The sequence below is a fragment of the Ailuropoda melanoleuca genome, chromosome 4 (assembly GCF_002007445.2).
Source record: "Ailuropoda melanoleuca isolate Jingjing chromosome 4, ASM200744v2, whole genome shotgun sequence".
Taxonomy (NCBI): Eukaryota; Metazoa; Chordata; class Mammalia; order Carnivora; family Ursidae; genus Ailuropoda; species Ailuropoda melanoleuca.
The window spans coordinates 5,954,325-5,977,747 of NC_048221.1; the positions used below are offsets into that span (position 1 = coordinate 5,954,325).

A 23,423-nucleotide genomic window follows, 5' to 3' on the forward strand; every position below is an offset into this window, starting at 1 on the left:
CCGGGGCGGGGCGCCGGACGCCGCCAGGGGCGGCGGGGCAGCCGGGGTCCGAGCGCCCGCCGCTGCTGCTGCGGCCTCGCTCCCTCGCGGCGCCGCTTCAAACCCTCTAGTGTCAGCTGACTCCCGCCTCGGTCACGTGACCAGAGCTTCTTCCCCGCCCCCCTGGAAGCGCACGTGACCGGATCCTGTCCCACCCCCTGCGCCACGACAACCCCTGCGCCGCAGCACGCATGCGTGTCTCTACTGGCCACTTGCGGGCGGAGGGCGGCCTTGAGGTCCTAAAGCCGACAGGCGATCAATGTGCTGGGGGATGGGCTGGCTGTGAGAGTGCCGGCGTCGGACCGGCTCGGCCCTGGATCCTGTCATGTCCGCGTGGCGTGCCAAATTCTTGAGTTCCATAATTGAGTGCTTGACCCCTTACCCTCCGCAGAGTCCGGTGACGACCATACGTCCTTTCTCATGGGTGCCTCTCCATCCTCCCCGAGACCCTGTGGTTACGCTCAACTTTTTCCGCTTCTGCTCCTCTCATCTGAACTGTCAGCAAATCCTATTTCATTCCCTAAGCCCTAAATAGGACCACTCATCCCCACTCCTATGGCCCTCAGCCCAGAGTCCCCCAACATTCCTGGCCTGCACACTGTAGCAACCAGGAGGTTGCTTGACCTGAGGCTCCCACTCCTCACCCTCTCCTGTTACTCTCGAGGCAGCAGCCAGAGGCATTTTCCAAGAGTAAGTCATATCAGTCCTCTGCCGCAACCTGCTGATGTCTTCCCAGTGCTCTGGGATGACAAGCCAATTCCGACCTCAGTCTGCCAGGGCCCTCTGTTCCAGCCCCCATCTCCCCTAGCTTATCACTCAATGGCCCGAGGGCCTTTGCACTCTTGCTTTGAAGGATGCTGGTTAAGAACCCAAGCTCTGGAGAACAGACAGTTTAGATTACATCTAGGCCCAGGGGGTCCTGCGTGGCTCAGTTGGTTAAGCTTCCGACTTTGGCTCAGGTCGTGATCCCGGGGTCCTGGGATCGAGCCCTGCATCGGCTTCCTGCTCCACGGGGAGCCTGCTTCTTCCTCTCCATGCTGCTCCCCCTGCTTGTGCTCTCTCTTCTCTGTCAAATAAATAAAATAAAATCTCTAAAAATCAATCAATCAACTAATAAATCTAGGCCCAGCCAACCGCCACCTCTGCATCTTCCAAAGAGTCCCTTAAACTCCGCGTGCCTGTTTACTCATTTGCAAAATGGGGATACTTAGTCATAGTTACCCTTCTCTTGGAGCTGTGCGATTAAATGAGAAAACTTGAGGGCATAAAATGCAAGAGCACTGCACAAGGCTGGGCAAACAGTACTGACAGTTAAAAGTACTGGTTCTTGGGATTATGGAATCCTTCCTTGGGAAAGCAGTCCCCCCCACCTAAATCAGAGGTCTTGATCCTTTTGTGGACCATGAGTGTGATGACTGAGCATTCGTGCTGTTGTGTGAGATGTGTCTCCCCCAAACCTTGCTACCTCCTCTGCACATTACCTGTCTGACGGGGGTGGGGTGTCTTGTTATGCTTCTCTTAGAATGAACTACACGCTGGAACTGCTTCTTAAATGTTCCTGAATTTGGCATCTGTGAGTTCTGTGAAGGCCATGCTTAGCTTGTTCCCATCTGAGACCCCAGCAATCAATAGATTTTTTTTCAACATAGAAATGAGCAACCTCTTCTGTCCAGTGCTGTGACTATAATAATCTGGGCTGTGAAGGACAAGGGGTAGGTTATGTGAGCCGATGGGGTAGGGCTGGGGTAGGGCTGCCGGCAGGGTCTCCTATCAGCCTCCATTATCAGCCCACTGGACTGTGAACATTCCTGAAATTCCATCACTCATAGAAAAGCCAAAGGGAAGGGATCCTGCTCAGATCACCTGCAGGGAAGTCCCCCTGTGGCTAGGGTGGCCAGGCCTGGGGGAGCAGAGCGGTGACAGCTGGGAGGAACCAGTGTGAGACTTTGGGGGGGGGACTGGGAAGCCTGAAGGATTAGGGGGGAGCTGGGACATTGGGGTTCCTGTTATGGCTGCCACAGGCCACACCCTCCCATCTCCTAAGGAAGGGGCTGTGCATTTGGGGGGAAAGAGAAACAGGCAAGCCACACAACACAGAGCCAGAAGGCAGTGGGAGGATTTTACTAAACTGCATGACACACAACTTCCCCAGGCCCTCGTGAGTGTTGGCGTCCACTTCAGCCATCGGGCCCCAGCAGTGCCCCTTGCTCCCGCACCCACTCAGGACTCTCGCCAGTGGGGAGGGCTGGACTGACAGCATCATGGGTGGGAGAGCAGGGGTCAGGGTGAGACTCAGGGTTGTGCTCCGGGCTGGGTACAAGATCCTGGTCAGGGCTGGGGCCAGATCCATGCTCAGGGCTAGCCACGAGGTCAGGATTGGCGTCGGGACCAGGCTTAGGGTCAGATTTGACAGAATCAGGGGTGGGGATAGCTTGGGAGCCAGAGACAGCTTTGGGGCTGGGATTAGTGAGGGAGCCCAGCACGGAGCCAGGGTCAGAGCCCAGGCCAGAGCTGGGGCCAGGGCCGAGGCCCAGGCCAGAGCCGAGAACAGAAACAGCATCAGGACCCAGGAGGGAGACCTGCCCTGGCCTCAACATCGAGGCCGGACTGAGGCCGAGGCCCGCGGCGGCGGCGGCAGCGGCGGCCGGCGGCNGGCCGTGTGCGTGCGCTGGTGCTGCAGCAGCGCCGAGCTCTGGCCGAAGGCCTTGCCGCTGCGGGCACGGGTATGGCCGCTCGCCGGTGTGCGTGCGCAGGTGTTTCAGCAGCGCCGAGCCCTGCCCGAAGCCCTTGGCGCACACGGGGCACTTGTGCGGCCGCGGGCCGCCGTGCGTGCGCAGGTGCTGCGCCAGCAGCGAGCCGTGCCCGAAGGCCTTGCCGCACACCGGGCAGTGGTGCGGCTTCTCGCCGCTGTGGCTGCTGCGGTGCTTCAGCAGCGTGGAGCGCCAGCCGAAGGCTTTGCCGCAGGCGGCGCACTGGTAGGGCCGCGCGCCCGTGTGGATGCCGCGGTGCTGGGCCAGCGTGGCGCCGTGGCTGAACGACTTGCCGCAGTCGGGGCAGCGGTACGGCTTTTTNAGCGGTACGGCTTCTCGCCGCTGTGGGTGCGGCGGTGCTGGCTCAGCCCCGAGCTGCGGCGGAAGGCTCGCCCGCAGTCGGGGCAGGAGAAGGGCCGGGGAGGGCTGGCAGGGGCAGGGAGCACCGCGGGGCTGGGGGCCAGGACCTCCGGAGTGGCAGTGAGGCTGGATGAGAGGGGGTCCAGGTCTGGGGATTCGGTGGGGCTGAGGGTGTCGTTGTTAGGGTCAAGAACCAGGGGGACAGGGCCAATGACGTCTGGATCGAGGTCAAAACTTGAAGACATGGGGTCGAGATCTTGGGGATCCGAATCACGGGTGGCTGAGATGGAGCTCGGAGCTTCGGCATCAGGGTCCAGATCCTCAGAGACGGGCTCCAGATCTTCGTAGCTGGGCTCCACATCTTCAGAGACAGTGTTGAGGTCTTCTGGGTCAGGCTCTGGGTCTTCACAAACTGGGTCCAGCTCTTCAGGGTTGGGGTCCGGGTCCTCCGAGTCGGAGTCAAGCTCTTCGTAACTGGGCCTTGGGCCTTTGTGGCCTGGGTTCCTGACCAGGACCGAGCGTCGCATCCCTGGTGTGGAAGTGCTGGCTGCTTCCGGGGCAGGATCTGCAGGGTGAGGACAGAGGGTGGGTAGAGGTTGGTTCTGGATGTCAGGGGGTATCTTTTGGAGTCTGGGCAGGGAAGTGAGAGGGGGCCGTGCCATGGCCCCAGAACCCACTCCTGAATACACACATGGATCCTTCTCCTGTCTCAGATTGCAGGGAGACTTGTGATGCACTCTAGCCCAGGCAGGGAGAAGAGGGACCCTGGGGGGAACTTGGAGAGGGGCTGGGGTGGGGGGAACCTTCCCTTCTCAGCACCACACCTGGATGGAAGTCATGGGAGCCGGCACTAGAGGTCTCCAGCACCCAGCTCCAGGGCTCTGCCCCTCTCTCCATCTTGGGCTCTTCCTCTTGTGGGAAGCTTGGGTCCTGTGGAGGAGAGAGAGTCCAGGGTTCCTACCCACTTGACTGGGGTCCCCTCATGGGAAAGAGGGTGAGCGCCCAGGTTCCTGTGCTGGCTCCTAAGTAGATGGCCTGAATTCCAGTCCCATAGTTAGGGGTGACATCTTTGGGGGTTCCTAGTAGCAAGGGCAACCTCTGGCTTGCCCGGTAGAAAAGAAGCACCCTGAACCCTGAAGCTTATATCTGGGGAATGAATGGGGGGCAAACAACATCTGCTATGTCCCTTGGGTCACTGGGGGAGGGCAGGGGCACCTCTGGTTTCCTTGCTGGGGAAGAAGCGACCTGAATGCCAGACTTCATAGTTTGGGATAGGAGTAACTGTCAAAACACTGTGTATCCAAATGCCAGTTCCTAAAGCTGGGTGGTGGTGGGGGTGGGGGGATAAGGTGGGACCCACTGAGGCACAGGGGGACCCACTGAGGCACAGGGAGACCCATGGACCCCATAGCCAGGGGAGTAGGGACAGGTGTTATACCTGCTTGCCCAGTTGGATAGCAGATCCTGAATTCTAAACCCTAGCTGGGGAGGGGGGAGTGAAGGGGGCAAAAATAATACTTGGGACCCCTCTTGGGTTACTGGGGGGCTCCTGGGTCATCTCCTAGGAAAGGGAGATTCCTGAGTAACTAACTGATCCCAAGGCTGAGGTATAGGGATGGTTGTCAGGACACTTTTTTGGTGCCCTCCTGGAGGAAAGATCCTGAATTCCAGCCCTATGCCTGGAGGTTGGAAGCAGGGTGGAGAAACAATAGCTGGGGGCCCTTCTGGGGGAGCAGAGGGAAGGCAGGATTACCTGATGGGGAGGTGATGTCTTGAGCTATCCACCCCATGGCTGGGGGTTGGGGAGCAAAGAAATAGATCTGTTCCTGGAGGGAGGGATGGGGGGGCCTCTGGCTCTCCTGGGGAGAGGGACATCCAGAACCAAAACCCCAGAGCTGGAAGTGGCTAAGCAAATGGAGAGGGTGGAGTTCTTAGATCACCTCCTCAACCCAGACACCACATTTGGAGGGTGGGGGAAACAATGCCTGGGTCCCCTCCTGGGTTTCTGGGGGGCAGGGGGACCTTTAGATTGCCTCCTGAGGAAGGGGCCTTCCAAAGTTCCATCTCTTAGCTGGAAGTGGGGAGAAGAACTGGAGTTCCTGGGGGGGGGCAGGTGGACCCCTGGATCACCTCCTGGGAAGGGGCTTCCAGAACTCTAGACCCCAAGATTGGAGAATGAGGGGAACAATAACTGGGCTCCAGGGGGTCAGAGGGAACCCCCCGACCCCCTCCTGAGAAAGGGCCTCATGAACTCCCCACCTCAGACTGGAGGGTGGGAGGAACAATACTTAGGGGTCCGCCAGGGTTCCTGGGACGGAGAGGGTCTGGATCGCCTCCAGGGGAGGGGGCGTCCTGAGCTCCCGACCCCACATCTGAGGGTGCCCCCCCATACCTCCCGATTTCAGGCGCCCGGCTCTGGCTGGGCCCTCCCCCGGGGACGCCGCGGCGGAAAGAGCGCGCTAGGCCCGCGGGCCGCGGGGCGCCCCCTCCGCTCACGCCCGCGACCCCGCTCCCCCGGGCCGGGCGGGGAGGGGGAGGGGGGCGGNGCAGCCCCGCGCCTCAGCCCCTCGCTGTCCCTCTCGGCCCCCGCCTGCGTCGGCCCCTGCGCTGTCTCTCTCTGCCCCCGTCTCTCTCGGCATCTCTGTTCCCCTCTCGGCGCCTAGCTCTGTTCCTTTCTGTCTCCCTGTCCCTCTATTTCTGCGCCTCTCCGTTTCAGTCTCTTTGCCTCTGCTCCTGTCACTTTTCCTGCCTCTGCCCCTCTGTCTCTCCTCGTTTCTGGCCTCCTCTGTCTCTGTCTCTGCCTCATGCCCATGTCTCTGACTCTATCTTTGTTCAAATACACCAAACCTTCTATAGAAATTTGGCAGACTGGCAGGGCACATAAGCAAAGCCGAGGCTCTGAGAAGCCCTGCAATTTACAAAGTTGTTAATCTTTGCTCAACCCAGCGTCTCCCTGTAAGACTCCCCAAGGAAAAGGGTTGTGAGCACTGTCCCTGAGTTTTCCTCCTCCTACCCGGCTGATAGGTCACTCACTGCTGTCACTGGTGGACTCCCTGTGTCTGATGCCCCCCTGGACTGATGATCTCTGGAGAAGCCTGGGCCGAAGTGGGGAAGGACTCTGGGCAGGCTTTACCTGGAGACACAGATCCCCGCAAAGAGGGAGTGAAAACCAGCCCCGGCAGCTGGCAGCTGGGCCGTGATGTTCTTCACTGAGCATAAACAACGGTCACAGAATATAAACAATGATCACACAAGGCCGCTCTGTGACCACGTCTGAACCAAGCCAGAGACAAGGACACTCTGCAACCACAAAAAACAAATACACACCCTCCTCCCGGACTAAGACGATGACTACTGCTTCTTACCAACGACAGCTCGACTTCCATCCTCCCACTTGGGAGATAAAAATTATCAAAATACCCAGTCACCAATATGCTCCCTGCTTCCCGACAGCACAAACCTAGAATTGCTTCTACTCTCTTCAACTCTCTTTAAAACTACCTCCCCACATGCCTGAATCCTATAAGGTGCCCTCCGGTCCCCCAACGCCCTCTTATGGAGACACCCATGGTTCCTGGTATATGGTCTTCCCTTTTAACAAGCTAAAAAAAAAAACTTTTTTGACTACAGCTGTATTTCTGATGGTCCTTGACTGGTGAATTTTGACACCACCTACCCTTGAATACAGCCTCAAGCAAATCAGGCCTCCAGGAGTCTTCTCTCTTCTTTCCTGAACCTTCTAGATCTGTGCTAAACTCAAGGTCTGAAACTGGCTTTCCACCTGTCTGTGGAAAAGCCCACAGCAGGTCTGAGCGATCTGAGACTGAAATTGGATTATGTCACTGGTTCCTTATCCTGCCACCTCCTGGAGGATCCCATAACAAATAACGCTTGTAATGACAGCTGTTGTTTCTGTCTGCTAAGTATCTTTTTTTTCTTTAAAGATTTATTTATTTATTATTTTAGAGAAGAGGGCAGAGGGAGAGGGANATTGGATTATGTCACTGGTTCCTTATCCTGCCACCTCCTGGAGGATCCCATAACAAATAACACTTGTAATGACAGCTGTTGTTTCTGTCTGCTAAGTATCTTTTTTTTCTTTAAAGATTTATTTATTTATTATTTTAGAGAAGAGGGCAGAGGGAGAGGGAGAGAATCTCAAGCAGACTCCCCACTGAGTGCAGAGCCCTAGCAGGCTCGATGTGGGGCTCCATCTCATGACCCTGAGATCATGACCTGAGCTGAAATCAAGCATCAGAAGCTTAACGGACTGAGCCACCCAGGCGCCCCTGTCTGCTAAGTAACTCTATCAGCACCTTGCTTTCCCTTTGTGGATCCTTCTCCACTATTCTAATCTAACACAGCCCCCCAGTATCACTCAATCTAAACTTACCAATCAGAGAACCCCATCTCCTAGCTGCAATAATTAGGTTGGAGGACATGATGTTGGAGGGTCTCCTTCTTCCTCTGGGATCATAAGCTGTATATAGGACCTCATCCTACCCGTAGCCCCCTTCCCCAGTTGTCAGGAAGAACAGTCTGCAGACTGAAGCCAATCTACACCAGGATGTACAGGTGAGAGTTGAAGAGAAAGTTCTGTCTATATTGGCTAAGCTCCTGGATATAGCCATACCTGAGGCCAGAAGCCCTCATTCTTTCCAGTACTGTGAGCCAACAAATTTCCTGGGCATTGGGCTGGTTTTAGTGGGTTTCTGTCCCTTGAATCAATGATAGTCTTGACTAATTTAGAATTAGTACCTGGAAAGGGAAGGGTATTTTTTTAAAAAGATTTTATTTATTTATTTGACACAGAGAGAGAGAGTGAGAGAAACCACAAGCATGGGGAGTAGCAGACTCCCCACTAAGCAGGGAGTCCGATGCAGGACTTGATCCCAGGACCCTGTGATCATGACTTGAGCCGAAGGCAGATGCTTAACCGACTGAGCCACCCAGGAATCCCNTGTACAGGTGAGAGTTGAAGAGAAAGTTCTGTCTATATTGGCTAAGCTCCTGGATATAGCCATACCTGAGGCCAGAAGCCCTCATTCTTTCCAGTACTGTGAGCCAACAAATTTCCTGGGCATTGGGCTGGTTTTAGTGGGTTTCTGTCCCTTGAATCAATGATAGTCTTGACTAATTTAGAATTAGTACCTGGAAAGGGAAGGGTATTTTTTTAAAAAGATTTTATTTATTTATTTGACACAGAGAGAGAGAGTGAGAGAAACCACAAGCATGGGGAGTAGCAGACTCCCCACTAAGCAGGGAGTCCGATGCAGGACTTGATCCCAGGACCCTGTGATCATGACTTGAGCCGAAGGCAGATGCTTAACCGACTGAGCCACCCAGGAATCCCAAGGGAAGGTATTGAGGGAAGTAACCTAAAATGTGGAATTGGCAGAGCAAAGGTGAACTAGAAGAGCCGGGCCACAGACACATACACTCCCTGCAAAGTGAATGGGACTCCCTAGATTTATGCAGTGCATACACTCTGCCCTGAGAAAAGCCCTTCTCAAGAAACAAGAAATCTGTTATGTGAAAGAAAAATAAGCTGATTACAATCTTGCCTATTTGGGGGTGCCTGGGTGGCTCTGTCAGTTAAAGTTAAGCATCCAGCTCTTGATTTCAGCTCAGGTCATGAGATTGAGCCCCACATCAGGCTCCGAGCCCAGCATGGAGTCTGCTTGTCTCTCTCCCTCTGCTCCTCCCCCTGCTCTCTCTCTCTTTCGAATAAATAAAATCTTTTAAAAAAATCCTGCCTGGGGCGCCTGGGTGGCACAGCGGTTAAGTGTCTGCCTTCGGCTCAGGGCGTGATCCCGGAGTTGTGGGATCGAGCCCCACATCAGGCTCCTCTGCTGTGAGCCTGCTTCTTCCTCTCCCACTCCCCCTGCTTGTGTTCCCTCTCTCGCTGGCTGTCTCTATCTCTGTCGAATAAATTAATAAAATCTTAAAAAAAAAAAATAAAATAAAATAAAAAAAAAAATAAAAAAATCCTGCCTATTTTATCTTGGGACTCTAACCATGTGTCTCTTGAGACTGTGGTCTGAGGGGCTTTGNACCGGGATCACGCCCTGAGCCGAAGGCAGATGCTTAACCGCTGTGCCACCCAGGCACCCCAAGCATCCAGCTCTTGATTTCAGCTCAGGTCATGAGATTGAGCCCCACATCAGGCTCCAAGCCCAGCATGGAGTCTGCTTGTCTCTCTCCCTCTGCTCCTCCCCCTGCTCTCTCTCTTTCGAATAAATAAAATCTTTAAAAAAAAAAAATCCTGCCTATTTTATCTTGGGACTCTAACCATGTGTCTCTTGAGACTGTGGTCTGAGGGGCTTTGGAGAAAAATATCTGAATGTTGAAATATTTGGACACCTTCATAAAGCCTTCATCGAGGTCTCCCTAGACAGACACAAGCTGCCTCTCTGTACTTCTTGCAGCAGAGACAAGCATCTGATTGATTTTGCGAGATTGCCAGAGTTAAATTCTCTGCCCCAAGCTAGAAGAGAACATTAGTACTGAGGTGGGATATAAGACTGGCATTATCGGAGAACCAGGGGGCACTTGATGCCCCAGACTACTCTGTAACACTGAACACTCCCTGTCTATAAATATACAATTACCTTCGATTGGGAAGAGCCTATTAGCTATCTTTCCACCCTCCAGATTGCAAACCTGGGGCAATATAGATGCTAAGGGGATAGGCAGGCACAGGTCTGTTGCTAGGAGACAGAGTCCCACAAGTTTGGGCCCCAGGATCTGAGATCCTGGTGAGGTTTGGGGAACCAAATCACCCAGGGGTGGGCTTGTGAGCTAGGCCATCCAATCATAGCACTCTATCCCTCTGGGCACAATGATTGGTTCATGGCCGGGGGTGTGACTCAAGTGGGCCAATCGAGTGTCCCATAATAAGGGGCGTTGGAGGCAAGACCCTCTCCCTCTTTGGTTGAGGCTTTAATCAAGAGGATTTGAGTTACTGCATCTTTTTTTTTTGCCACCACTTGGAGGGACACAGGATTGTGAAGGAGATTCCAGATTTTCTTATTTCTAAGTTACGAAAAACAAAATTCATCCAAATAAATTTGAAGATCTAATTGGCTTTATTAAATAATTCATGAGGGGTGCCTGGGTGGCTCAGTTGGTTAAGCTTCTACCTTCAGCTCAGGTCATGATGCTGGGGTCCTGGGATCGAGTCCCACATCCGGCTCCTTGCTCAGTGAGGAGGCTGCTTCTCCCTCTGTCTCTTCCCGCCCCCCCCCACTTGCTCTCTTTCGCGCACGCGCTCTCTCTCTCTCTCACAAATAAGTAAAATCTTAAAAGATAAATGAATTGGGTAGCATCCCTTCTAACACAGAGGGGCACTCTGAGGGGTTGTACAAAATGGAAGGTTTTTATAGGAAGGGGGTTAAGGCAAGAAAGTTATAGGCAAAAGAAAAGGATTGTTCCAGGCAAAGTCTCTTTCCCTTAGGGGATGGGTAGGGATCTTATTAGATGGATTACTTCATCTTCTGCCCATGGAGAAGGCCCATGTGACAAATTACCTTATTGGTGCTTATCAAAAAACTCCTGATTGGCAGATTAAGATTTACATTTCTGGGGGAGGTTGAAATTGCAATTAGGTTAGGTATTAACCCCTGGTTTGGTGACTTAGCCTGGCCCAGGTAACTCTGTTTTGGGCCTGTGGTTTTCTTTATAACAAAGTCAAGAAAAATCCCTTTCTACTAGCGCTAGAGCGAGCGGGGTTTCTATCACTTGCAACAAAAATGACCTAAGACATTAAAAAAATATGGGCACCTGTCATCAAGCTGCAGCTAAATGCTGAGCCCTATTCTAAGAATGGCACGTGTGCGTTTTATTTAAACTTTGTACTCACTTTATGAAGGAAGAACTGTTGCCAACCCCATTTTACACATGAGGAAAGTGAGGGGCAGAACATGTCATCACTTGCCCAAGGACAGAAAGACAAGGAAGTGGCAGGTCTGAATTCTGCTGCTCCGTGATGTTTTCCTTGAAAGATTAATCTGTTCTCCCATGTTCAATCCTACTTTATTCCTCTTGTTTTATAAGCCTTTTGGGTTTTTGTAGTTGATATGAAATGCTTTTTTGGTGTGGGGAAGGGTGAGTGGAATATAGGGAGGGATAGACATAAATCCATAAGATACATCCCAAATCATGATGAAGTATCTTTCTGCACGAAAAATATTTCTAGTAAAGCTCTGGTTCTTTCCTAGCAACCCATCTCAGGGCTAGTCAGTTCCATTGTTAGAAAATGCTTTAATTTGTGGGGAAATCTACCTCCTTGGAACACCTACCCATTATTTTTCAACTGGTGTCTGGGTTGTTTTAAACCATTCCTAGAACCAGGCAGGAGCATAAATTTTCCTGCAACTAGAGCTACATGGAAATGAATGCCAAAGTAAGCTTTCTGAGCTTCCTGGCAGGCAAGACAAAAAGGAAAAGCCTTTTAGTTAAGAGTAGTCTGATCAACGAACAGACCAGCTTCATCAGGAGAGGCTGATTTTGTCTGGGGATCATTGCAGGATGGGTTTATTGCAGTGGTTCTCAACCAGGGCAACTCCTGGTTGGCAATGCCTGGAGATATTTTTGTTGTCACAACTGGCTGGGGTCAAGGGAGAATGCTATTGGCATATAGCTGTTAGAGGTCAGGGATGATGTAAACATCCTGCAATGCACAGGAGGACCTCTGACAATAAAGAATGATCCCATCCAAAATGTCAATAGCACTGGGATTGAGAAATCCTGGTGCATCATGAGGTAATTCAGAAGTGTGTCATGTAGATCTTTAGAGGAAGCACGCAGAAGAGGTGTTTTGCAGCTAGCAGACCCTTGCATGGATAATAAGAGTGCAGCCAAAAGGGTCATCTTATTCTGTGGGGCCCAAAGCTGGACTCCTGTACTTCCTGTGGAAAGGACAACCTGGCCTCACAGAATTGCTGCCCATGGGGAAAGGGCTCCTAGCAGGTCTTGAGCTTGGCTCTTAGTGGCTCAATGGAGTCAGGGAGCCACGTTCATTCCCTGAAACCAGATTCTCAACAGCCAACAGAAGCAGGCCCTAGGCATGGCCACCAAGGCCCATTTTATCCCAGACAGAGCCAATCTCACCATACCCCAGACCTTCAAGATGGGGGCGCTGTCCAAGGTACCATTTGTTGACATGCCTGTCAAGCCCCATCACTAATGGACTTCGGGGCTCCACCCCATTTTCCTCCTTTTCACCCTTTCCATCTCGTCCCTGGCTGGACACCTCCTCCCTTGGACTTGATCATATCCTGATGGCTTTTGCTGATTTGTCCCTGGACCCAGCTCTGACCTGGGGACCAGTGGCCCAGCCAGCCAGAGCACCATTGAGCTTCCAGGTTTCACTCACAATGGAGGAAATTGCTGGGTCACTCTCAGCTTCTTCACCCCCTCAGTCTCCCTCCTCTGAACCCCACCCCCTCTCTCAGCGATTGAAAGCTCCTTCCCATACCGTCATCTTCCTCTTTCCTCCATACCTTCATGCTCAGAGGAAAGTGCTCTCCCTCCTTGACCCCAACCACATACACACTGACTAGTGTGTACATTTCTCATTCATAACATTCTAATGAGAGAGCTACCATTCATCTCCACTTTATAGATGAGCAAACAGATGAGGCTCAGAGGCGTTAAGTGACTTGCCCAAGACTACTATCCAGGACAGAGGAGTTAAGATTTGGACTCTGTCCATTCAGCCCTAGGAACCTGTGTTCTCAGCCCTTCACCACACTGCCCTGTTCAACACTATGACTCCTCTCTCCGCAGCATTCAGATTTGTTGGTGCACCTAAACACCTTACACTGAGTCCAGCTGCCAAGCCTTTGCACAAGCTGGGATGGCCTCCTTGCTCAGAGTAGGTTGACCTTCAGGGCCCAGGAAGTGTCTGTTCAGGGTTCTTTGATGGAGTCACTCTCTCCTGTACCGTCCCCAACCCAACAAGCACCCTTTTGCATGGCTGACTGATGGGGAGGGGTGGGATGTTGCCAGGGCAGTATTTATTGCTGGCTAGGGCATGGGTAGGTGGGGGCTTGAGGGGCCCAAGCGTCTCCCTTCCCACCCCCACAGCCCCACTGGTGAGGGGAGCCCAGAGGCACATGGCTGTCCTGGAGATTGACCAATCTCAGCACTGCTGGGCCGTGGTACTTGGAGGCAAACTCATCCTCATATTGGGTTGAGAAGAAGCGCTGTCTGCCCAGCGGGGGCTCAATGTGGCTGTACTTGCACTGTGGAGACAGGGTGGGCAGCCGGGCAGGATAGCCTGGGGGGTGGCTGACCCACACGGCCCACCCCATGGTCCCCATACCACCCTCGGAGCAGCAAAGGCTGATGACTGGGCTCTGAGGAGGTGGGAAAAAGGTATCCCGGCTTGGGCTGACCCAGGAGCTGGAGGAGAAAGGTGGAGAGAAACCGGCGACCCCTGGAATGACCCCAGGACCGCAAGGACCCTTAGCAACTGTGAGCTAGCCCTCAGCTGGGGGTATAATTGTGGCTGGTGATATAAAGGTGTCCTTGAGCTGACCATGACATGATTCTGGAGGTGAGCTAGGGGTGACCTTGAGGCTGGGGTGATATTAAGATGGCCCTGTGCCTGGGGTCACCCTAGAGAGACCCTGAAAGGAGTTGACACTAAGTCTGGGGCTGAGGTGACGGTATTACCATCCTGAGATAAAGCTACACTGATTTGGGGGGTTACCTGGGCAGGGAGGTACCCTTCCCCGTCCCTCACCCGCTGTAGCATCTCCTCAGTCACGGAGGCCGGAGCTGTTCTATGAGGCTTCAGCATTTTCTGGTTCATGGTTAAAAAATCTGTTTCTGGAAATTTGGGTGGGGGTAGTCGAGCTGAGGGGCTGAGGGAGGAGAGGCATGGCCCCTGGGCAGGAACGTGTGACATTAAGGACGGAGTAGGGGGACTTCAAGTCGAAGCCTGAGCCCGCGCCAAAGTTGGAGCTAAGGCCGGATTAGGAGGCGGGGCGGAGGGAGGAGCCAGGGGCGTGGCAAACGCCGACTAGTGGGGGGGCAGGTAGGGCGGGCTTGTCGGCGAGGGGGCGGAGCCAGGGTCTGACAGAAGAGCAGGGGTTAGAGTCGGGAGAAGGCCGATACGGAGAGGGGCGGGCCTATGGCCATGCAGGGGGCGGTGCCGTGGCGGAGATGGTGGTGGTGGTGGTGGGAGTCAAGTCCACGAAGGGGCGGGTTTCCAGGGGCAGAGTTGGGATCTCAGTCCGCGGGGGGGGAAGGGGGAATCTCGCTCTTCAGGAGGCGGAGCCAGAATCGGGCAGTGGGCGGGGCGAAACTGGCCGGGGCGGGGTTAGGGCTGTGGCGGGGAAGGGAGCCCTGCACCTATGCCCCGACGCGCTCACCGTCGGTGCCTCGGGGCAGGTTGCTACGCAGCAAGTGGAGACTGGGCGCTTTTTGCTGCTTCTCCGGCGTCGCACGGGAGCAATAGTCCGTGCTCGTGGAGGTCTGGAAGAACTGTTCGAGCAGCGAAGAGTCCCCTAGGCGCACGTGACTCTTCAATTTCTCGTAAGGCACGTGGCGGCTGGGTGGTTTGGTCACGGGCGGCGGCTGTAAGACCACATGGTATCTGGGAAGCTTCCGTGTCCGGGATCTCCCAAAACCCGGATGGAGAGAAGAGATGAGCGCTATACGATCTTGGATAGCTCACACCCTCTCTAGGCCCCACGTTGCTGGTGCTGGGAGTAGGCACCATATCTCATTTTGCAGACAAAGCCACTGAGGCTCCCAGTGGTTAAGTGACTTAACCCTAGATCCCGCAGATAGATCCAGGAGATCCCCCCACACGTGTCAAGCTCACTCCCACCTGAAGGCCTATGCACTTGCTATCGGTACTGCCTGGGAAACCCTTTATCCTAATGAGCACCCCCGGGGTGGGGGGAGGCCTCCCTCTTCCTGCTGACCTGGCCATGGAAGAAATGCATGGAGGTGGTGAGGCTGCCCGGACCAGGGCACCAGTTTCCTTCCAGGATGTGCGATGCTGGAGTCTGGTCATGGTGAAGGACAAAACGCTCTGCCAGTGGTAGAATAGGTACTGAGCAGACCTGGGAGGCCCCTGTGGGAAAGCGGGGGCTTTGGGGGGTGGAGGGGAGGGGCGGGCAGGGCTGGCAGTAGACTTACCTGGCTCTCGGGCATAGAAGTGGTCAGCCTTGGTGGTCCTGTCATGGAACAGGCCATCTCCAGGACGAATATTCACATAGTGGATGTGGGCTGCGGCCTGGGCCTTGTCATACCTGCAGATCAGGGGGGATTCTTGCAACTCCGGGGAAATGGGGGAGGGGCAGGCTTCCCAAAGGCCAAGCTGTGGGGTGCTAATGGTGGGAAAGCCTTGCTTGTAGGTGCCGGAGGCCTCATAGGCACGGTATTGGCCCCAGAGCCTTGGGTGGCACAGTCCACATGTCACTGAGAGCTCTTCACCCTCCTGGTGGAAGGCCACCGTCCTTTTGTACCTGTCTGGGGGCAGACCCTGGGGCCTGTAGGCTTGTTTCTGCTCCGAACACATGGGCCCATAGCCAATCTTGAAGTCTCCCAGTTGCACGCTGGAGAAGGCCTGTGGGCGGACAGAGGTGGGAAGGGCAACACCACCCAGCCCCTATCGCTGCCCTCCCCAGCACCACCAGCCCCACCTTGATTTACCCTCTTACACATCAAGGCCGGTGGGCTCGGCAGGGCCTGGAAGTGTCTCTGGTAGGAGGTCCCATCGTCCTGTCCCCTGTGGTCCCACCTGAAGGGGTTGAGGCCCCCTGCGGATGAGCAAGAGTAGACAGAGAAGGGCATTAAGCCCCCGCAGCCTCAGGCCCACTGGGATGCAAGTCCTTCCCTGAAGAGGGGAACTGGGCGGTTCTGACTAGCCTCGCCCGAGGGCTGCGGTGAAAACACCAAAAATAACACAAGGAATGATAACAAGAAACTACCAAGCGCTGAACCCGGCATCTAGGTTAAGTGCTTCGAACCTCTTTTGCAGGGTTCGTATTCTCCCCACCGTACAGCCTTCCTGAGGCTCAGAGAGGCCAAATGACCTGCCAGAAGTCACAGAAATTCAAAACCAGAACTGAGTCAAGTCCAGATCTGACAATCCCTGAGTCCAGTGTGGAGGGACTCTGACTGATGTCCACCTGCGGGTCCCCGGCAGTCACAGAATTGGGGAATCACACAAATGACAGCTACTCTTTTTGGAACGCTTGCTCGATGCCAGGGGCATCATGCACTCTGGGCTCCTTGGCTTCAGCAGCTCCTACGAAGTGGAGCGCTATTGTTGCACGGCGGAAAATCCAGGCTTGGAGAGGTCGGCTTGCTCAGAGTCCCTTAACTACTGTGGTGGCCGTGCTGGGGTGGGTACATAGCAGATTTGTCTGATTCCAAACCACCATTCATGACTTCTGCCCATGGCACAGGCCCTTGAAAAAAAATTCAGGAGCTGTACCATTCTATGAATATAGAAACGGAAGCTCAGGGACGTTCCAGGTTTTCTCCGGCTCGGCACCATTGACATTAGGGGCTGGGTAATTATTTACTGGGGCGAGCTGTCCTGTGCACGGGAGGGAGTTTAGCAGCATCCCTGGCCTCCCTTCATTCCCTGCTAGTAGCACCCCCGCGGGTCGCGACAACCGAAATGATCTCCAGACCTAGCCGAATGTCCCCCGGGGGAGGGCGCGGACCCCCCCGCCAGCCTGAAGAACCACGCGGTTGCCAAGTCGCGCTGGCCGCCCGGGGGCGCGCTCACCGAGGTGGCAGCAGGGCGCGCGGGGCTGCGGGCACGGGTCGTGGGGCGGGTAAAACGCCTGGTAGGTGGTGGGCGGGATGCGCAGCTTGGCTCGGTCGCCAGGCGGCACCGAGTCGCGGTCGAAGATGAGCCGCGCGCCGCGGATCTGCTCGCTCGCGCACGCCGGCATCTCGGGCCAGCCGAAGTCGGCGCGCACCGTGGAGAGCCTGGTGCGGATGCGCGGGTCCGCGTGCACGCTCAAGTTGCTGGCCTGCGTGGCGAGGGTGCGCCCCCGCGTCCCCCACCGCGCGGTCGGCGCCGGCGCCGGGGGCGCGTACGCGCAGTGCGTCTCCGACCCGAGCTCGGTGCCCGCCCAGCGCGCGTCCTTTGCGAAGAGGGACCCGCGGGGCGGCTCCTGGCACTGCGGGGCGCGGGTGCCCCCTGGGTGGGCCCGGAAGTCCCGGTGCGACGTGGATTGCATGGCGCCCACGTGCAGCCGCGGGTCGGGCCCCAGTGCAAAGTGCGAGGCCTTGAGGAAGTCCAGCCGGGACATCGGGCATGGCAGCGGGGCGACCGCGGCCATCGCGGGACAAGGCGCCACCTGTGAGGGGGCGGAGATCCGGGAGTTGAGCAAGTGCCCGCCTGAGGACAATGCTGCCTTTTACTTCTTCCTGTGTTCCAGGCACGGGGCACTCGGGGCTGGGGACATTGTAAAAAAAACAGGAGCAGCCCCCGTGCCTGCCCCCAGGGAAAGTAGAGATTTATCATCATTCATTTGACGCTTACTGTGTGCCAGGCACTGTTCTAGGTTCTTGGAAGGGGGAACATCAGATAACAAAACAGACCAAGAGCTGTACCCTTGTGGAGTTAATACTGGGGCGAGGAGGTGACAGACAATACTGAATAAATGTACTACTATCAATTGCCGAGTTAGGAGAAGGAGCTAAGTGCTGTGGGTGAAAACCATCGCACAGGGTAGGAGGATGGGGGTGGGGATGGGAGGGTTGCAGTTTTAAATAGGGTGGTGTCACTGAGATGACAGTTGAGCAAAGACCCGAAAAAGTGGGAGAGGAGCTTTTGGGTACCTGGTGGAATAGCATTCCAGGCAGAAGGAACAGCAGGTGCAAAGGCCCCTCCCAGAGAGGGCCAGTGCAGAGTGAGCGACGGGAAGGGCTGCAGAATGAACCACTGCGTTCTACGGTTTGTCTGATACAGGAGCCCCCTCTCCTCACCCTCAGTCAGTGGTCAAGGCCATGGCTCTCCCCTCCAATGTCTGCGCAGCCCTGGCCACTGTCCCATCTCTGCCACACACCTCCTCATGGGGCTTCCTGCCCTCTGCCGTTGTCCTCCGGGATCTCTTCCTATCCTCAGTCTCTCTGAGGCTTAGGCACCTCTCACTCCACTTCCCTGATCTCCAGCTTCCCGCTGTCGGCCCCCCACTTAGCTGACTGGGACTTACTTGCCTTTGCTCAGAGCGCCAGAGTCTCCCTCCCCCTCCCCCTCCTCCCAGCCACTCAGAGACCAGCCCCGAGGGTGCCACCACACCCCTAGCGCAGGCTTCACCCCTGCCCAGATCACAGCTAGCTCTTGTTGACCTCTTTAGAAAGCAGGCATCAAGCATTGTAACAAGACCACAGGTTTTCAGTGTCTATGTTTGCTTTTTTGATCATTTTGGCACTGAAAAGAGTTGAGAGTTGAGAAGTCTTCAGATAGTTGATGGAGAATCTGAGAACGGAAGTTACTAGCTAGGTCACCTTGGAATAAGTAATTGGGTCCTGTGAGCTTCAGCTTCCACAACAGGGATGAGGATAAGGTACTTACCTCAAGGGGCGGCATGGGACTAACGAGTCTTAGAAGCTGCGCTTGGCAACTGGCCTGACCCTTGAGACTCCCTCTGTCCCCAGTCTCCCAGAGGATGCTCTCATGTTCCTTCCAAGGCTGCGTCCTGGTGTGGTCCAGCCCTGCCCATTGTGACCAAAGAGCTTCCACTGAGACGGTGCTGTCACAATGGTCCCCCAGCAACTCTTGAGGGCAGCTGGGAGGAAGATCAGGAATGAGACCAAAGGATCCTGCCTCCCGAGAGCTCTAGAGAGCTTGGCAAGTGACGGGACTTCTCGAAGCCTCAGTTTTGTCATCTGGAAAATGGGGCTGAGAATGGTAACCACTTCGGAAAGCAGCGGGGAGGATCTGAGGCAGTAGGCTGCTGGTGTTCATGACTGTCATTTCCCTAAGTTTTCCTGCTGGTCGGCTTCCTGATGCTCCCCACACAGGACCAGCCAGTGTCTTTGGTCTTTGGGTCACCGCGATGCTTGGTGTCATCCCAGGGCTCACAGACCTCCAAGGTCCCCTTAAGGATGTCAGTGCCCTCCCAGCCCAAAGACCTTCAGGAACACATCCGTGGTCCTAAACAAATTCAAGCTTGTTACTTGTGATGGCGGGGGTGGGGGAGAGTGCCCTCCCTGGGGCCCTGTGGGTGTGAGACAGGCTTCTCTTCCGTGCTTCCGGGGAGGTTCAAGGAAGTCTCATGCTCTTACTGGTGGGGAATTTGACTTTCCCTTTTGAGAAGATCCTGTATGAAAATAATACATACAATAATAGGAAAGGGGGAAAGGGGGAGTCAATCTTTCATGGGGACAGAACTTAGGTTTGGGAAGATGAAAAGTTCTGGAGATGGAGGGTGGGGGTGTTTGTGTGAATGCACTTTGTGCCACTGAGCTGTGCATTTAAAAATAGTTATCATGGTAAATTTTATGTTATGTATATTTTATCACAATAAATAACATTTTTTAACATGGAAAAACAATTTCTTAAAAAAAAAAACCCAATATGTGAAATAAAGATACAAGGGCCCCAGTTCATGACCCCACATCAGCTACAAAATGGGTCCTTTCTCTTTCTTTCTTTTTTTATTTTAAAGATTTTATTTATTTATTTGAGAGAGACAGACAGAGATAGTAAGAGCAAGCACGAGCAGGGAGGAGAGGGAGAAGCAGGCTCCCCAGCTCAGCTGATGTGGGGCTCGATCCCAGGACCCTGGGATCAGGACCTGAGCCAAAGGCAGATGCTTAACCCACTGAGCCACCCAGGCACCCCCCCTTCCCTCCCTTTCTCCCTTTCTTTTTCTCTCTCTTTCTTAATTGACACATAACATTGCCTATGTTTGAGAGTCACAACATATTAATTTGATACATTCACACTGCAATACAACTGTCATGGTAACATTAGCTGATACCTCTCTAGGACTTACTTACTGAGTGGGTTTCTTCTCACTGAATTCAAGCAAATTATTGTTTTGTCCACTGGTTTGAGGTCCCATCACTGGCTCCCCTGCCTGGAGCCCAGCTGAGGGCCCAGCCAGGTTGTTGCAAATACACATTTCAGCCTAGTCCTTCTGCCTGCTGGGAAAAGAAGGACCCAGGAGGTGGATCCTCGATGCTGTTGGGAAGCAAAGGCGGAGAGGTAATTCTGTTATTGACGGTCTTAGTTTTTATCAGATAGTCTAAGGAATGAAGCAAGAATAAAGCTGTCATTGGTAAAAGAACAGCAGCCACACAGACTATCCAGGAAAAGGGAATGTCTGGTTGCTGCTGTGGTTTGGACAATGCTCATGTTTTGCCTTCATTCAGACGTGGTCGCAGAGAGAGTATGTTTTGTCTTGTTCCAGCACGGTCACGGAGTGGCCTTGTCCATTGCTGGCATTCTGAAAAATTATTTATGTCCCACAGGAGAACACCAGGGCTTAGCTGGGACTGCCAGGCCAGCTCCTAGCAACAACAAGGCCAGCTGTGAACGCCAGGCTAGCTCCCGTCTCTCTCTCTAAGGTCAAGCTCGGCCCTAACCAGATGGCGGAGGATGCTGGAAGGGCTGGGCAGGGCTTGCAGGACTCAGTGCTGTTTGCTTGGCGCCTGGCACAGGGCCTGGAGCTCAGCAGTCACTCAGAGAGACGCACTGTGCCATTGCGGAAGCTGTCCGGGACAGCGTGGGCTCAAGAGAAGGGATCTAGCCACTCAGCAGCAGAACAGCCCAAGACCCTCTTCTTCTGCAGGCCTTGGACTTGGTTTGGCATTTTTCTGCTGCAGGAACAGTGTCCCTAGCTGGGAGCCGGGGGCGCACAGACGCCTGTCCCTAAGTCTTAAGCAAGGAGGGCTGTGGTCAGATGTGGGGGTTAAAGAGTCTCTTTCTCTCTTTTTCTTTTTAAGATTTTATTTACGTATTTGACAGAGAGAGAGCGAGGAAAAGTAGGGGGAGCAGCAGGCAGAGGGAGAGGGAGAAGCAGGCTCTCTGCCAAGCAGGGAGCCTGATGCGGGGCTCAATCCAGGACCCTGGGACCACGACCTGAGCCGAAGGCAGACGCTCGACGACTGAGACACCCAGGCCCCCAGTTAAAGAGTCTCTTGACTCCCCATCTTGAGATGTAGGGAAGGCAGACCTAGGGGAGGCGGGGCTTGGAGTCCAGGGCTTGGGGAGAGGAGGGGGGCTGCCTATGGAGGGGGCTGGGGGCCAGGAAGAAGTGGATGGATTCTAGTGACATTTTGGTGACTGTTGGGATGCGGGAGGGGCGTGTGTGGAGAGAAAGAGGGTGACAATGTCCAGGTCTGTGACTGACGGGGCAGCCCTGAGATGGGGACGGGGAGAGCAAGATGTTCCGGATGATGCTGGGACATGTTGAGTGTGGGGATCGGGTTGCACAGGGAATGTGTCCGGGGGCAGGTGGGAGCAGGTGGGAGCAGGAGTCAGGTCAGGATTAAAGAGGCATGAGGGGGAGGCCAGTGAAGAGGGGGCAGAGAAGTTGTGGGGAGTAGACGGAGGTTTCCGAGGATCGAGGATCATGTGGGTGGAGAGTGAGCACAGAGCTTTAGGCGGGGAGCTGAGCCCTGCAGGTTATGGTACTTATTAAGAAACTATTTTGTGCCAGACTGTGGGTTCATAGCTATGACCAAGACAGATCAAAGTTCTCACATTCTGTTGAGAGACAAATAACTAGGCAACTAGATGAAGAAGCGATATAGTTATGTCAGATATTATTCCGAGCTTAGGAGGAAAATAGGCAGCAGGAAATGTGGGTAGGAAGTGCCCAGGAGGGTGTGATGGGAAGGTCCAATGAGAAGATGATGTTCGAGTAAACATGGGGAGGAGGTGAGGGAGGGGGCCATGCGGGAATCTGGAGGGAGAGCATTTGAGGCAGAGGGCACAGCCAATGCAAAGGCCCTGGGGCAGGAGCGTACTGTAACTTCAAGGACCAGGAGGAAGGCAGCGTGGTTGGAAAGAAGGGAGTGAGGCAGGAAGTCATAGAAGTTGAAATCAAGGGGAAATATTTAGCAAAAGGCAACCAGTCAACATCATGAGTCATTAGGGAAATACAAAACAAAGCTATAGTGAAATACCATGTCCCACAGCAGGATGGCCATAATAACAAGGCAGTAATAAAAGTGTTGGCAAGAACGTGGAGAATGTTGTGCCTTGCTGGGGGACTGTCAAGTGGTGCAGCCGATGTGGAAAACAGTCTAGTGGTTCCTTGAAAAGTCAAACATAGAGCTACCATATGACCCCGCCATTCCACTCCTGGGTATCTACCCAAAGGGACTGAAGTTGAAGGCAGAGACTTGAACAGAGACACACACGCCCAGGGTCATAGCAGCATTATTTACAGTCGCCAAAACGTGGAAACAACCCAGTGGTCCATCAGTGGCTGAATGGATAAATGAAATGTGGTGGATCCATACCAGGGAATATTACGCAGCCGCAAAAGGGAGGGAGTATTAATATAAGCTACAATGTGGATGAACCCCTGGAAACATGGTGCTCGGTGAAAGGAGCCAGACACAAATGGTCACATATCGCACTATTCCATTTATAGGAAATATCCAGAATGGGTAAGCACACCGAGACAAAGCAGATGGTGGAGGGTAGGGGCTGGGGTAGGGAGGGATAGATTAACTCCTTGCCAGAATTACAGGGTCTCCTCTGAGGATGATGAAAATATTTTGAAGCTAGAAAGGGGTGATGTTTATACAGGTGGGTGTTGTAAATGCCACCGCATTGTACATCTTAAAACGGTGACTCTTACGTGAATATTACCACAATTTAAAAAAAAAAGGGAAACAGGTCATGGTAACTTTTTGAAAAATTTCATTTGACTTTCTGGTGAGAGAATACATGCATGTTGCACAAAATTCAAAAGCTACCAAATGATACCAGGTGATGGTTGTTAAACTAAACTGAATTGTAATCATTTCACGGTGTCTGAGTCAAACTTTTATGCTGTGCACCTGAAGTTCATACAGTGATATGTACATCAGTTATATCTCAAAAAAACTGGGCGGGGGAGGGTGAAAGCCACAAACTGGCACAAAGGTGAACAATTTAACATCCTCTTCCCAGCCCCACAGTTACCCTCTTCAGAGCAACTCCAGTTACCAGAATCTCGCCTATTCTAGAAAGCGTCTATAAGTTTCCTTAACTTTCTCAAAATGCCTTTTATGGATTTACAACAGCTGTATATGCTCACTATAGACGCGCAGACAACGCAGAAAGGG

The 23,423-nt window shown here is 53.9% G+C and overlaps 2 protein-coding genes and 1 non-coding gene across 3 annotated transcripts; 1 reads left to right on the top strand and 2 right to left on the bottom strand.

Moving 5' to 3' along the window:
* The first annotated feature begins 1,426 nt into the window (after positions 1-1,426).
* On the top strand, positions 1,427-1,530 carry LOC117802141. The gene has a single exon (XR_004625191.1). It is a non-coding gene; the product is annotated as a small nucleolar RNA U13 (small nucleolar RNA).
* A 605-nt stretch (positions 1,531-2,135) lies between these two features.
* ZNF358 (zinc finger protein 358) lies at positions 2,136-6,418 on the bottom strand. The gene is given in 6 exon segments (XM_019802501.2): positions 2,136-2,696; positions 2,699-2,750; positions 2,752-3,107; positions 3,110-3,714; positions 3,974-4,079; positions 6,283-6,418. Coding segments are annotated over 6 exon segments (1,683 nt in total). The 5' UTR covers positions 6,367-6,418; the 3' UTR covers positions 2,136-2,216.
* Positions 6,419-10,420: 4,002 nt separating this feature from the next.
* Positions 10,421-17,483, bottom strand: TEX45 (testis expressed 45). Its single transcript, XM_019802502.2, has 8 exons — positions 16,909-17,483; positions 15,822-15,928; positions 15,635-15,735; positions 15,306-15,418; positions 15,089-15,198; positions 14,531-14,735; positions 13,900-13,985; positions 10,421-13,396 (listed from the first exon to the last, which is right to left on the bottom strand). The coding sequence occupies exons 1-8, from the start codon at positions 17,468-17,470 to the stop codon at positions 13,169-13,171; spliced, it is 1,512 nt and encodes a 503-aa protein (XP_019658061.2). The 5' UTR covers positions 17,471-17,483; the 3' UTR covers positions 10,421-13,168.
* Positions 17,484-23,423: the final 5,940 nt, after the last annotated feature.

What these genes read in the sequence shown, in the direction of transcription:
- TEX45 (XM_019802502.2), bottom strand. Translation starts at nt 17,470, where the DNA reads ATGGCCGCGGTCGCCCCGCTGCCATGCCCGATGTCCCGGCTGGACTTC. An exon ending in CGGCCTTGATGTGTAAGAGG is followed by an intron (nt 15,736 to 15,821) that starts GTAAATCAAGGT and finishes GTCCGCCCACAG; the next exon opens with GCCTTCTCCAGCGTGCAACT. An exon ending in CCTGCCCCGAGGCACCGACG is followed by an intron (nt 13,986 to 14,530) that starts GTGAGCGCGTCG and finishes CCAAATTTCCAG; the next exon opens with AAACAGATTTTTTAACCATG.